The sequence below is a fragment of the Lagopus muta genome, chromosome 12 (assembly GCF_023343835.1).
Source record: "Lagopus muta isolate bLagMut1 chromosome 12, bLagMut1 primary, whole genome shotgun sequence".
In the NCBI taxonomy this organism is placed as follows: domain Eukaryota; kingdom Metazoa; phylum Chordata; class Aves; order Galliformes; family Phasianidae; genus Lagopus; species Lagopus muta.
This window is the reverse complement of record NC_064444.1, coordinates 5215222-5230382: the sequence shown is the minus strand read 5'-3', so window position 1 is coordinate 5230382 and position 15161 is coordinate 5215222. Positions and strand designations below refer to the sequence as shown.

General features: G+C 43.8%; 1 protein-coding gene across 4 annotated transcripts in view; it reads right to left on the bottom strand.

Annotated features, from left to right (window-relative positions):
• MAF (MAF bZIP transcription factor) overlaps positions 1-15161 on the bottom strand; it is a 157598-nt gene that overhangs the window by 132486 nt on the left and 9951 nt on the right. For 3 of the 4 annotated variants that reach the window (XR_007379575.1, XM_048959041.1, XM_048959040.1), the window contains one exon: positions 14544-14608. Coding sequence is in view for 2 of the 4 variants with exons in the window: in XM_048959041.1 (XP_048814998.1) it covers positions 14575-14608 (34 nt within the window). In the remaining 2 variants the exon portion in view is untranslated. Of the gene's footprint in view, positions 1-5242; positions 5602-14543; positions 14609-15161 lie in introns of those variants that run through there. The other variant, XR_007379576.1, reaches the window with a different exon arrangement.

The window sequence follows — 15161 nt, the reverse complement described above, 5'->3', positions numbered from 1 at the left end:
ATTAACACAAAATAGGTAAAATTTCAGTTTTAGCTTCAACATTTTTATGCTCTAGAATCACATGAAAAAGCAAATAGAAAGGAATTGGTGCTTTGCTGTTCTGACTGCCCTGGGGATGCCAGGGAGGGAACCTCAGATTAAGGCACAGGGCTTCTGTGATAAAAGGCACCAGAGCAAAGCTTAGGGGAAATATCAGAGACTTGGGAAGAAGCTCTGTGATCCCAGCTTTACACCCACTGAAGCCAGTGCAAGGTTCACACCCAAGTCCCCTTGGTGTTGGAGGGACCCAACGCCCGGTAAGAAGGTGAGAGGCTCTCACCAAAGCCAGTCTGCCATACTGCCACAGAGGTCCCAGCACTTGGCCAAAGCGGGTCCTACACAGAGGAACCACAAGAGGTTCAGGCACCATGAAAGGCAAGCTGGTAATCCCTTCTCTTGCCAAGTGGGTTTGAAGCCAGACTTCAGAGGGTCATCCACTGAGTGGGATGAAGACCTGACAGTTCAGACTCCATAGTGAAACAATGAAGGGAGCAAAGTAAGCCTGACTTACTGGCCAAATTCCAGCAGCTGTAATTAAGCTCTGCCGAGCTAAATTCTCTGCACCCTCTATAAGATACTGGCTTGTTATCTACTTCCTCATCTGCCCCAAACTGTGGGCAGTGCTGTTTTACACATTCAGATAGCTGCTTGAAAGGAGCTGTATCCATCTATCTCTTATCTACCTCACAGGGGCGATTTGAGGGCTAATTAATAAATATTTGGAAAGATAAAGGGTGCCCAGAAAGTACAGGGCAGTACTATTTCACACTCACCTCCGAGCGGATCTCTATAAACTGTATAATCTGGGAATTCAAACAGTCCAAGGAATGTGTTGCAGACTGCTGGGGAGCTAATGCTGAAATACAAAGAGGCTCCAACCTGCCCAAGGCTGAGCACCAATGCTCCCACTGAATCCAAGAGAAACAGAGCGCACTTCTCATACAACAGAAGATGCTCAGCTGCTCACAAAATGAGGTTGGCTTTGAGGAAAAATCTATTTGTGCTTCAATACACCTTTTTTTTTTTTTCCCCTCCTGGTAGCAGCTCAGGACAAGCACCACCAAAGTCAAAGGCAGCTTTTCCAGCACGTTTAACCTAAGTTTGATTTGAGAAACACACAGAGCAGCAGCTAGCTCTGAGATCTCCATGGCTTCTTTCCCTGCACAGCGAGCCCTGGAAGCAAGAAGTGTGCAGAGGTAGAGAAACATAGAACAGAGATGCCAGGGTCAAAGCTGAGGATGTGTGTTCCTACCTCTGGTCTTGCAAAATTAATAGAACAGTAATAGGAAAAAAAAAAAGCCATAAGCAAAGGATCCATCCAAAGCCCACTGAAACTACTGCAAGGATTGCTACTGCTATGAGAAGGACTTCAGAGGAGCTCATACATCCAGATGTTGTCACTGCTTTTCTGTATGACAGATCATGATCAACATAGCCAGAAAGCTGTATCTTAGTGGGGTGACTCACCAGCCTCCTCATTGACTGAGCACAGCATCACTTCATGCTACCAAGGAGAATGCAGAGAAAGCTATTTTAAATGATACCCTCCCATGCTCTTAAGCTGCTAGAAGCACCAATATAGAAGGCAATGATAGGAAGTTCTGAGAATGGACTAACTGCTACTATTTCCTTCGCTATAGAAAACACTGTAGGCTATTTTCCCTCCTTTTCATTTTTAATATAGTGATGCAATTGCAACATGGCTCATCCTTTGGAGGAAATGAAGATTGCTCAATCAATCTCTGTACTTGAGAATATTAAAAAATCCAGCACAGCACAGCAGAAGTACACAAGGAATTTCTCAGCTCTTTTCTAGAAGGGCTAGCAAGGAGAAGTCACCTGCTCCCCACAGCCAAATACCTTGAATTCAGTCAGACCTAATTACCCATTTCCCATAAAGCAGAGCAGCTCATGTTGTGGCCCTATTAAGTTCTGGCTGAGGAAATACCACTCTCACTGAAGGCCTTGACCACAGAGATTTGGAAGATGACACTCTGAGGTGGAAAAGCCCACCTACACCTCAAACAGTGGGGTCCACAGCCACGTGGCTGAGAGCACAGATTGCAAAGGATGGGACAGTCCAAGAAAAAGTCTCTGGACTTTCTCTTTTTTTTTTTTTTTTTTAAACATCTCTAAAGTGATCTGAGAACCTTAATTTCCGTTTGCATCCAGTAATGACTTCCTGTCCTCCGCCACTCCAGAAGTCAATGCTACTCTGTCCAAGACAAATCATCCTCCTGAGATAGGAAAAGGCTCCTGCCCCAAGTGAATAACATCCAGCCCCCTCCTACTTTCCCAGCAGAGCTTCCCCCTCTTTTTTCCACTATGCCAGCATTTCCCACACAACGCAAATCCACACTGGAATCCTTCACACAGCAGGGAGCCAATTCTCACACCACAAAATGCCAAATCCCCCAGAACGCGCAAAACAAACGCACTGCAGTTTGCATCCTGCACTTGTCGAAAAGCAGAAATGGGTCTAATACTTTGTTTCTCATCTGCTGGCTTCTCTGAGACAGCGTTTCAAGACAAACAGGTTGAGCGTGGGTACGACATGGAAGTGGTTTTGGTGAGGTTTTGTACAACCTAGTTCCCACCGCTGTGCACAAAGCATCCGAGTGCCCTCAGCTTCAGAGGTGTCTGCTGGCAGTGTGGGTGGCTCGGACAGGAGATGGGGATCTCAGCTGTGCTGACTGGGCTTCCGAGAAGCAGCTCACTGCTTCCATTACCCCACAGCTTACTGTGCTTCCAGCAACAAGAGGCAGAGCATCACCTGTCACAGTACCCGTGTCAACGGAGCTCTGAATGTGCTGCCACAGGAAACTGCAAAATTACCCTTCCTAAAATGGACAGTGCTTACAGTGCAGTTTGGAGAAGGAAAAAAACCCCCAGCAGCACAGCTATTGGCTCTCACTCTGTTCACCTATTGCTGTACGCAGGGCACTTACATCTACAGCACAACAAGGAACAGATGTTGGGTGATTGAAAAACTTGAGCCTTCCATTGTTTTATTGTCTTGTCACCACAGAGAAATTTGCTTTAATTTACTTTAAAAGTAAATGACTTGATCTTCATAAAACTGGTAGCAAGTCACAGTTCTTAATGAGGACGTTAAGCAAGGATTCTGTTTAACAACCAGAGACACCAATTCCAAATGCAGCACCTTATCTGAACAAGCACATCTATCTTCCCTTTTGGAGCTCGGTGGTTTATTTTCAAGACATTCAACATATTTGTGTGTATGTGCATGGTGGGGGAGGGAGGGGGAGAAGCCTGTGAGCCCTTGAAAACCTGTGCAAAAAATTTAGTCTTCTCTCCATCCCATCTTTATAATGCTTGATGGTATCAGATGATACCAAGTAAACTCCTTCCCCCCCTCCCCCCCCCCCCCCCCCCGAACCCTACTGGGTACAAGATAGATTGCAGTACAAGTCAAAGAAAGATGACAATTAAAAAAAAAAAAAACAACAAAACAACAGGAGTCCAGCAACTTAAAACGAAGCAGTCACACCCAATTTTCTGGAAATAAGCTACCAGCTAGTATCACTCCTAGCTGTGAGCCTTGGATTCTTTCTGAATCTGAATTAAGTTCTCCAGACATTCATCTCAATGCCAGCATTGCCAGCACAATTCAAGCTCTAAGCACCAGAGGACACCATCTCATTTGGGTGCTGGAATATGAAAGAGATCTTCCAATCACCTCATCATCACCACATGAGATCACTTTCCACCATTACTAACAGGAGTGCATCCAATTACACAAGAAACATCACCTGCAGCTTTTAGAAACAAATGGACACCCACACATCAGGGCACAAGCACATTCCCTCCACCACCTCCTCCAAAGGTTGGGTGTTTCCAGAACAGTAACCCTTGCTACAGCATTCAGGCTGGATGTACATGCACTGCTCATGGCACAGAGGTGCAAGAGATTTTCACATGCATTCACAGAGAAAGAAAGAAACAACTAAGTTTAACGTCCAACTGATGGAGCCAGAGAAGTGGGCAACGCTAAATGGGCACAAGAGCCTTTCCAAGTACAGAACTCACACTGGCTCCCAGTTCAGAGCATTAACAGCACTAAAGCTGGAGCACCAATTTCTCTGGGATTCAGAGTAAACAGCTCTAATTAGTCCAAAGCACTCCTTCCTGCAGCTCCCTGTTATCCCCTTGCCCTAGCACAGACAAGCCCTCAGCCAGCTCCAGTAGCCTGAGACAAGCTGAGCCCAAGGTGTTAACAGCTGCAAATACAATGCTGTTAATTTAATTGGGTTGTCCACCCTTGATATTTGAAAAGTCCCTTTTAAGCGTTACAACTTTTTCTTTAAACAACTGAGTTATTATTTTCTTCTGAACTCCATTTTCATTTTAATGCTGACGTTCAGTTTCTTTTGCAAGCCAGCGAAGGGGAAACTCTCCCAGTAATATACCACCCCCTCCAACAACTTCTTCCCTTCTGGTGTAGTTTCAAACAGATAGAGCCAAAATAAATTTTATCCCAGAAAACTAGAAGTTAAGCTTAACTTATAAAGCCTTTGTAAGGAAGGCAAAATCTTGCCAGGCTTATCACCATGACAGTCACAGTTGTTTAGATTTATTATGCAATGGTAATCACGTTATACAATAAGTTTGCTATAGTAATGCGTTAATCACTTTGTAAAGAAAAATAAACTTCATAAAGGAAGACAATACATATTTTTTCCCCCTCTTCTTCCCTGTAGTAATAACAGGTCCTTAACTCCAACCTTTAGAGATGGAAACATGCATTTTCACTTCTGCTGCTATAGCTCTGATGTGAGCCAACGGCTCAGCAAGGTTGCTATCATTTTACTTCTCATTTCCCAGTGAAGCCTCTCTTTAGATCTTCAAAATGCTTGAGCTAAAACCTCTACTCATTAGTTGCTCTGTCTAGTTCAACATATGTTTCCAACTTGTATACTGCTGATTGAAATGACAGTTTCAGTGGGGTTCATAGAAGAAACATCCCTAGAGAATACCTTGTTGTAAATAAATACTTTTGCTTTACACAAGGTCATCTCCCTAGCAGCCCCTGCACAAGTACCCAGAAAACAATGAGAAAAACAAGACTAGCAGGCTCTGATTCCCCTCATTTTTCCAAGGAGCAAAGTGAGCATTCATTGATTGAGCCTTACATCACTCCCAACGTAAGAAAACAACAACAAAAAAAAGTCTTCAAACCTACCACAAAGCCCACATCCGTGCAGACAGCCAAAAAATCCTCTTCAGCCCACCACCATCAGCAGCATTTTAAGAGAACTTCCCTCTGCCACAAAGAAGGAACCAAAGCCACCCAGCTCAGCTGGAGCAGCTTTCGAAATGCTAGAGCTGATTGTGTGCACCTGAGTTGCTAATGCAATCAAGGAAACTCATTATGTGATCTCCACGGAGCACCTGGGAGACATACCCAAGTTGTTACCTGCAACTGCGAAACTACCACCCCCCCTTCTTTTTTATATATACAATTACAAAAGTTCACCATATAAGATGCCATTTTTAAAAACATGTTTCCCAGTACCTATCAGCAAATTCTGGCTGTGCGTTGCACTACAGAACTCCTGGTACTGGACTAAACTCACAGGGAGCTGCAGTTAACGCACACCTGTACAGAATGCTCCCTAACTCTCTGTCCCACTGAAGAAAAATTATCAGTGTGAGAATTAAATTATTCCCCTCTCAGACGTTGTGAAGCCTCCAGGCACCATTCTAACACTCCTTTTCAGCACAGGTAAATTGAATACCAGCAAGTTTACTGTATGCAGGCTCTTCAGAGGAGATATTAAATAGCAAAGTCATGATTGTAACCTATGAAAAAAAACCTGAAAAATGCGGTGTTGTTTAGTCTAGAGGAAAGGAGGCTGCAGTGAGCCATAACAACAGCCTTCAAATATGCAAAGGGTCAGTGTGGAGAGGCGTACGTCGTGCCTGGTGACCGGGACACAGCGTGAGGGACCTGCAAGACTCCTCTGGACCAGGGGAAAGGGCTTGGAGCATCTACAGTGGCCAAGGTCTGTGCAGGAGCGTCTGGGGGGGGGGCTGCAGCTCACCGGGGGGGACCTTCAAGGCCAGGCTATGCAAATATCTGTCAGGAATAACGCAATCTATCTGACCCGGGGATGGATTACATCGCCTCTCGAGATTTCCTGCAGCCCTGCTTCGCTTATGATTTTATACAGTGGAGCCCCAAGGGTAATTTTCCCCTCTGCCCGAGATATTCACTTATCTGTTCAGAGCCGGGGCATTATCGCTGCCCGTTTACTTGATCTGGGCTGTGCTCGTGTGAACAAAAAGGACGGTGTCTGCAGGCAACGTGCAGCCCTGCCGTCACAGCGGTGATCTCATGCTGATCAGTGCACGGATGGCATGGTGGTCAGTGAGAGAACGCAAGGATTTGGGTCAAAGTTGGATGATTGCTTTGTGTTAGAAAATACGTACGTGAATAATTCTAAAGTTTGGAGTGGATTTTCCTGGCACAGAATGGCTTAGATTGGAAGGGATCTCAAAGCTCCTCTAATTCCAAGCCCCTGCAATAGGGTATGTGGCTTTCTGCTGTGTGATGGACATGGTGAGCAGGGCCACGATGCCCACGATGCACCCAATGCACCCACCAGGACCCAGTTTGGTAAGGGAGGAAGGAGAAGCTGTTGGGAGAAGTTCTTGAATTAAATCTTGCTGAAATTAAATTGATTTTTAAATTGTGTAAAGCTTCAGTAACTGCAAAACTGTCCCTTTTAAGAAAAAAAACAACCAATCACCAACGTTCCTTCTGCTTTAGATTCTCCAGTTTGATGTCTATCAAACTTCTTCTTTTGTAGCAATGCATTACACAGAGCTTTTCAGTGCTTTCTCCCCCAGAACTGGAGTATTTATTCCATAAATTAAATTAGCTTTCTTGATTGCAAGTTGGGAAATGTACAAGTATCTAATAAATCAGAAGAAACGCTTAACCAGATCCTACGTCAATAAATATTCCTCACACTTAATCTGAAAGCCATTAGGTAGTTGGGGTGGTGACTGATTTAACACCAGCCATTCAGTTTACTTGTGATGCCACATTATTTAAACTCAAGACTTTAAACTAAGTACATTCCAGATTTAAACTTTCGTTTGGAATTAATTGCAAAACTTGAAGGATTTTTCCTTTTCTTTTTTTTTAAAAAAAAAGAAAGAAAGAAGAAAGATTTAATTAAAAACACAAGATGAAATAAATATTTTAGGCAACCAGCAACAAAATGGGAAAATACCATGTGTTTGGAGTTTTAGTGCCCTCTGAGTGCTGGAATTTATTTGCAGCAAGCAGAAAATAGACAGCAAGCATAAAAATTCAGCAGATTCCCGCTAGTAAAATTATTTATCAAGCTAACAAGGGAGGAACCCTTCTAGTAGCAACAAGCCAGCAAGGAAAAGACGTGCCTTTATATTTTACCTTTGGGTTAGCACACCAGTAAAAATGCCAACTGACAAGCACTTCACATAAACATTTCTTTCTAAATGAGCTGCCTTGTTAGAAAAAAATCTAAGCAAAGGAGTGCTACAGTCAACAGACAGAAAAACCCAGGATGAATACTGCATCGCTCCGTAGTACAGAAAAATATAAATAAAGACATAAAAATAATGTGGATGCATAAATGACTTTAATAAATTAACACTTCATTTTGCATTTAAAATAACTGCTCAGGCTATAAATCTCTCTTAGCTTCAATTCCACCCAGAAAGAATGCATCCCAGTTATCTGTTATTTAGCTCCTACCCTTGGAGCCGTACGTATACACATACATACAGACATGTGTTTGCTGTGCTGTGCTACTCAAGCCCCATTGCAATATTTACCATATCTTCTTTTACAGCCGAAACCCCGACGTCGGCTTTACAGTTCAGTTTAACGATAGCAAACTCTGATTATAAATTATAAGCGGCTTTATTGCAGCCCGAAGAGGGGGAAACTGGGAGACCCTCGATTTCCTGATCCCAATTAAATTTTAAAGAAACAGAAAAGTGACACACGTTCTGCAAAGAGCAGAGCTCCAAGGAGAGCTGCAAATTGTTCCTGTCGGCTGCGCAGAGGGCCGTCCCCTCTGAGCACTGCTTTGCTGGGATGAACGTTTGACAATTGTCAGCAAGCTTTAGAATAAAACCAAACCAAACAAAAGAAAACAACAGCAACGCGCATCCCAAGGATCTCTCGTAACCATTATTATTCCATCGCAGAAAAAAAAATATATATAGCTTGTGGGAGGGTAAGTGGGCAAAATCAGATTCAGCAGTTTGTCCGATGCTGTAATGCAGGAAGTAAAACCTGCGGCAGTTGTTGACAAAGAGAAAGCAGAAAGGAAAGTTTTACACTATGCTGAGTGGCAGAAGGGATGCCTGGCTTGGGCAGAACTTGTGACCGATCCCCGATGGTTTTCCAGCCACAGTCCTGAGCTAGATCCTGCATGGTTCACTCTGAATGAGAAAGATAGAGGAAAGGTGGAAGAAATCAAGGAAAAAAAAATATGTTTTTTTTTTTTTTTAATTAAAAAAAGAAAGAAAAATTAGAGTTTCTATTTGTGCTTTTCTCCCCTCTAAGCCAGGCATTCTTCTCGCCTCTGCAGCAGCCCACAGTGCAGGGAGGGAATGCAGCATCTCCCACTCCTGGCCGCGCCGCTGCCCAGCGCATTGCTGGGGCTGGGGGAGAGCCTGGCTCCCAACACCACCCAAGGGCCCGATCCGGCATTCTTCTCACACCCAAAGATTCCTGCAAAAACAATGGGAGTTTTGGGCGTGCGGGAAACGGCGAAGCGAGCTGGCATTTGTTAACTGCTGATGGATTGCATTAATATGAATATTTGTCTGTAGGGGACAAACACTTTTGAGAAGTGAGCGCAACATTATGGGCAAAACATCAGCAATAATAACCAAAAAGGGTAGAGAGAAACATCACTGATGTAAACCATGAAATAAATAATATATGTCAACCTTTATGTTTCTTGCCTTTGATCTGAGAACAGCTGACATTAAGTCCAGGAACTGATACCTTTTTAGCTGAGAAGATACTGGATGTCAAGTTAGGTTTTTTAGTGCAAGGCCAACATGTGAAAACAAAGCTAAAAGGGTTGAAGAAATGAGTACAACAGAAAACAGAGATTATCTCATGTCATTGGAAAGAAAATGCTGGGTGTTTCCACAGAAGCTGAGTAGTTAATACAGTGCTGACTTTGCTTCCCCATTCTCTCCTTATTAGAGTTATAATTTGGGTCTGACTGACAAGGAAATAGATCCTGAGCACAGAGAGGGAGCGCTGCTGGCAGAGTCAATGCAGAATGAGGTCTACAGCATGCACGTGTGTACGGCGCTGACTTCCCTCCCCTAACTCACCTACATCCCTGACATTGCTGACATCCTCCACATTACCAACATCCCCTATATTGCCTGCATCTCCTACATCACCTACAATACCTATATCTCCTACATACCTTCCACCCCTCCATCACCTACATCGCCTACAACCCCTGCATCCCTTACATCCCCTATGTCTCTCACTCCCCAGTCCGTACCTCTCTCTCTTCCTTCGCCTCCACCTTAGCTGTTTGGAGGTGAACACAAAGCCCCACGAGCAGGTGTAGCTTTGAACCTCCTGCCCTGGTGGTGCAGCAGCAATCTGGGGCAGCCCCACGCTACGGAGGAGGGCTGCTCTTGCCTTCAACCAAGCAAACCTGGCCATTGCTTCTTGTCTGATTGCTGCCCTCGCTGCAGCATCCCGCTGCCAGCATCCCACACCAGGGGTATATTGGTGCTGCTGCACGGAGTGCAGAGCAAATGTGCTTAATTTAGCCCAGGTCTTAATCCCGGTGACTTTGTTCGAGCAGAGAAGGGCTGGGGAGCACGGCTCTAGGGTGTCAATAAGGCAGTACAATATCTCTGCACAACGTGAAGCCAGCTATTTAATTACCTATCACTACTAACAAAAGCTCTCTTTATTTTTATTAACTTTGGGAGAACGAGGTTCCCCATCACCAGAGTATGTTTAAATAATTACTGTGCAGACTAACACGCCTGCAAACACAAAAAGAGAGGGAGCAGAGAGAGGGGAAAGAAAGAGAAGACATAAACTCAGCCTCACTTCCCAATTTAAACTACGAATGACCCCGGGGTCAATTTTTCAGAGTATCTCAGATCAATTCAATTCTCACCTCCGCTGCCTACCTGCTAGCAAATGAACTTACTGTGCCTTCCAATAGGCAGAAACGACTAAAAGGAAATCGCATTTAGCTGCATCTGAATAACCGTGGTTATTAGGCATGCAGAGGAAAAAATACCATTCCCCTTCTCCTTTCTCCTCCTCTGGTTGTCATTCTCACCTCACTGGTGATTAAGATGTAGGATGCTCTCGCAGATTGTTAATTAGGTATTAATATCTGCAAGGGGCCACAGCAAGCTCCTACACCTGAGGTCATTTCTCAGAAGTCAGGCTGTCTCCAGTGACAGTACCTGCAATTCCCAGAGCTAGTTTGATACCCACTCAACAGCTGGAGCCAGTGCTTCTTTCATGTCTGGTTTCATTTCCTATCTGAAATTATATGAGTGCTAATATCTTTATTATCTGTCCTGTAGGAGCGTAGTGCTTGAGCACGGCACAGCGTGTCGTTCAGAGCCTTTCTTATTTATTTATCTTTTTCTTTCCCCCTTATGCTGTTTTTTTCGAATATTTTCAGCAAAAGTCTCTGCAGTTAGCAAATTTACAGCTGAAGACTCCATTGCAGATTGGAGGGGGGGGGTAAAAAGTAGGAGGGAAAGTAATAATCTGGGGACAAAAGAAAAGAAAAGAAAAGCTGCACCACTGCTGAATAATAATGGCTTGAACCTTGGGAAATAAATGAGGAGTTACAAGGGCAACGTGACCTCTGGACATTGTGCAGGTGCACAGCTCTTTAAGGAGCAAGCAGTGAGGATGCATACTTGGTGTTTGAGGAGAGAGGTACACCACTGAACCACCATTTGCTCCTGTTTTGCCTCAACCAAACTCCAAATCGGGTAAAACCTAAGCTACATTCCATTCAGCAAACCACCTGCCTCGTGCAGAGGTTTCTCACCCCAGTGCCAACCCCAAACCCTACAGACTTGTAAATTCAGCCCTTGGATGAGAGCAGAGTGGGCAACACAGAAGGCCTCCACCAGCACAGAGCTACCTGTTGGCCCCATTAATTATCCAGGTTTATAACTGTGTAAACTGAGACGTAAAGAGATCAACAGCAAGAGACCTTTAGAAGACACCTCAGATAACAAGTTTACAGTGCTGCTGGATTTTGCTGAATCCAGAATCAAAGAACTGGGTCAAAGTCTCACGAGTGAGTCAGGCTGCAGCTCCCAGCTCCTGCTTTCTGCTCTCTCTAACCATCAGGACTATACGTGGAAGCCTGAGAAGTCATTTTACACATGGGACTCTACATCGGTACTTTTCCTGTCTCATCCATCTCCTGTATTTTGGTACAGTGTGAGTCATTTTGTAAGCAGCACAAATTAAGAAATCCAAAAGAAATGTTTTAAATATATATACATGTATGTATGTAAGCAATTAGAATTATTAGAATTAAACAAAAGCAAAAGCCACATTTCTGGAAAGTAATGTGTTTTTTTTTTACTTACGAAAATTGACTGTAAATTGTACAAAATACATTGTAAAGAGAGAAAGAAGGGAGATAGGTAACTGTTCATTTCTGAGCAAGAATAACAGCTTGCATCCCATCTGAAAGAAAAGATTCTCATTTAGACTTAATATAGCACATCTGCTTGAAAAATACATACAAGGCTCCCATTGACTGCCATGGGAAACTTGCCAATAATATTTCGTGGAATTTATCTAGATATCAGCTTTGAAAAATAAAGACGTCTTAAAGGGAGGGCTAATTCAAAAATGGGAAGTTAAAAATCATTCACTCATACCCAAAGAAATTGGGCTGTTTTTACAGTTCTCAGCTTTCATTTGCAATTTTATCAGATATATGGCCTTAGAATAAAACTTAGCTGAGGAGGCCTCGCTGCAGGGAAGTCAGGCAGTTTGACATCGCGGGCCATGAAAGGAACACAAATAACAGTCAGATCTGCTTCTACGTCAACAATACACTCAAAAAACCATGGGAGTGCAGAAGGCATTCACAAAACACAAATCTCTTTAAAAAATGCGTGTGCAAACACAGGAATAGCACGGAAATGCAAGTAAATGTACACGTTAGGATTGCCATGATTTCCCTGGTGGGAAAGGTCTTAGAGGTAAACTGGAAAAGGAATAGCAAATATATTTCTCCTTTTTACTGCTCCTTACTTTCTCCTTAGTTTTAAGGCTTGTCCAGATAAGGAATTATGTGGTAAGATACAACGCAGTGCTACCTATTCCCAGGGCAACACTCCTGCTCCAAAGTAAAAGTGGATTTTCCTGCTTAGTTTATTCTGAAAGCAGCTTAAGCTACACTGCAGGGGAAGGGGGAGAGAGGGAGAATCCATTCTTAATCCCAAATTGGAACATCCATCCAGGGAATTCATGGCACCGCTACCGCTAGATGAATTCAGATCTTGCTTTTTATTAGCATGATTCCCCCCACAGATATTCATGTGGTGGAAATCTGGGCCCTGGGAATTCCGTGGGGTTTCACCAAAGCTGTGGTGAGGCCAGGAGCCCACTCAGGGCCTGTCCTCCCAGCTGGGATGGAGACACGGAGCAGTTCAGATCCCTTCCCTTAGAGCACGGCCAATGCCCTTCACAGTCCATAGCTTTGCCATGAGTTTGAAACATTAGAAGTTACGCACAGTGATGAAAACCAGCGATCTTGGAAATCCTGCACAGGACTTCCCTTTGAAAGGAAAATTTGCCTTGTGAAATACTGCTCAGCAATCCCATGGGCAGGATGCTGCTGCCATAGACCCCAGAGGGACACCCAGGTGACAGTATCTTAACCCTCCAGTCCATTTGTTAAAGGAATTGCCTTGAAATACTAAAAGCAAGCCAGAAGTAACATAATTCCTTAAAGGAGTCAAGTTAGTGGGTTAGACCACAGAGACCACTGTCCACTACTGGAGATTTACAGCCTGAAATCCCCTTACCCAAAGCACCTGCATGAATACCGAGTGAGAGCAGCTCCGGAGCGCACGGAGGTCTGAACTCCTCATCTCTGAACTTATTATTCCTAATATCACAGAGACATTTCCCTGAATTGTCCTTCTCCTTTCCAAATTCCCCATCTGACCAGATGTCTCTCTCTTTCTTGCTTTCACCTGTCAATCACGCTTGCAGCTGAAATTTGATTTCTCTCCCAACAGTAACCTTAGATGAAATATTACCATAGGGGTCAGAACTGCCTGAACCTCGCCATAAAAGTTCGTTAACTCTTCCGAGACCCAACAGCAATTCGCTTAAAAGGAAGGGATTTTGCTGCTGTGTTTTCCTATTGTAAGTGACAGTGTCACCACAATGAATTGGAAGGAAGGAGTGAGGAATTGTCCCAGAGAGCAGCAAGTTAAGTCCTGAGACCACAGCACAGAAAGAGCCTTTGCCTTTTTTTTTTTTTTTTTTTTTTTTTTTTTTTTTAGTATATGGACAAAAAGCATTTGTATTGCTGATATGATTTACAGAACTCGTATATAAATTAGAGGAGCCAGGAGAGGTTTCCTCACGAATTATCAGACCTGCAGCCCTTAGCCTAGAAAGAAGGTAAGACAGCAGGAGCTGCACCCTCACAATGAAATACCTCCTTGGAAACCCACTCATGAAGAACCCCAAATAGACCCTCTGTAGTGCACTGCATACCTCTTCCCCATTTCTTTGTAATTAATTTCATGAGCTAATCAAATATTGTTTTATAACAGCATGCTGTATTTGACCAAAGTGTGGCAGGCCGTGCTCCTAACTAGAACAGGAGGTTTTATAACAAAACACACGCCAGAGCCTGTGTCATTGCAGCCCTGCAGCTCATTGAAGCCACTTAGTATTTTTTACAGTTGAGGTCAATAAAAATCAGATTCTATAGGAAAAAAAAAGGAAAAAAAAAAAGCATGCTATTTGAACCTAGCAGGGGAAGGAGCTGAACGCTTAATCCCCACATTTTCCTGACAATGTGTTCTGTAGTCAATGAGAGTTTGAATGAAAACAAGTTCCACGAGAAAAAGCAGTGCTGATTTAGACCCTATTGTGAACCAGGAGCACAGATGCTGCCTAACACACACAGCCTCATGACTTCCACCCAGAGATGAGGGACATCTTCAGGAGACCTATCCTTAATCCCTGCAGCTGATGCCTGAACGCCAGCATTTGAAGGGAAAGAAAGAAAACATTTGCAGAGGATTATAGATGAGCGGTGGGACATGGGACGGCTGACAGAAGGGCAAAGCCCAGCACTGTGGGTGCTCTGTGCACCTGAAGCCAGCTTCACCCCACAGAGCACGTCCCCGCTGGGCAATGGGAAGCCCAGCACCCTCCCCAGATAGGTAAAGTGCAAAGGAAAGTGGGAACATACCTTTTGTTCTGACCTCAGGTAACAGGGATTTTCACATCACCGTTGTAGAAGATTCTCTCGGGTACCTAATTTAGTAAATACATTAAAATATGCTGTTATTAAAAGGAATTCTTAGCATTGTAAAACATGTCTGTTGTGCCACTACTGTACAAATAGGGCCTCTTATATTCAAATCCTGTATTTAACTCAGACAGTTGCTTGCGCTGCTCGTTAGCTGTAAGAAGAAGAAAATTAGCACAGCTTAAAGTGAAACGCTCCTTGCACATCTGGCCTCTCCTTTGCATGAATAGCAGGAGAATCTCACCAAGAAGTTAACCTTAAAAACATCTCTTTGCCTCACCGGTGAGCACTACCTCCTATGACCTGAAAGCACGCCGCTTTCGGCATCGTTCTCTTCATGGTTATTATCAGCTGTGCTAATGTCATTGGCAAAATAAGAATCTGTTTGTGTACACATTCCCTTATTTCCCAGACAAGTCGTTCAGTAACAAAAGCAGAGCTGTCACTGCTCCCGCGGTTGCTCACGCTGTACCAATTCCTACTGTCAACATATATTTAAAATCCAATTTAAATAAAGAAAAAACAATTCAACACACACGGAGCAAATCTCTGTATGCT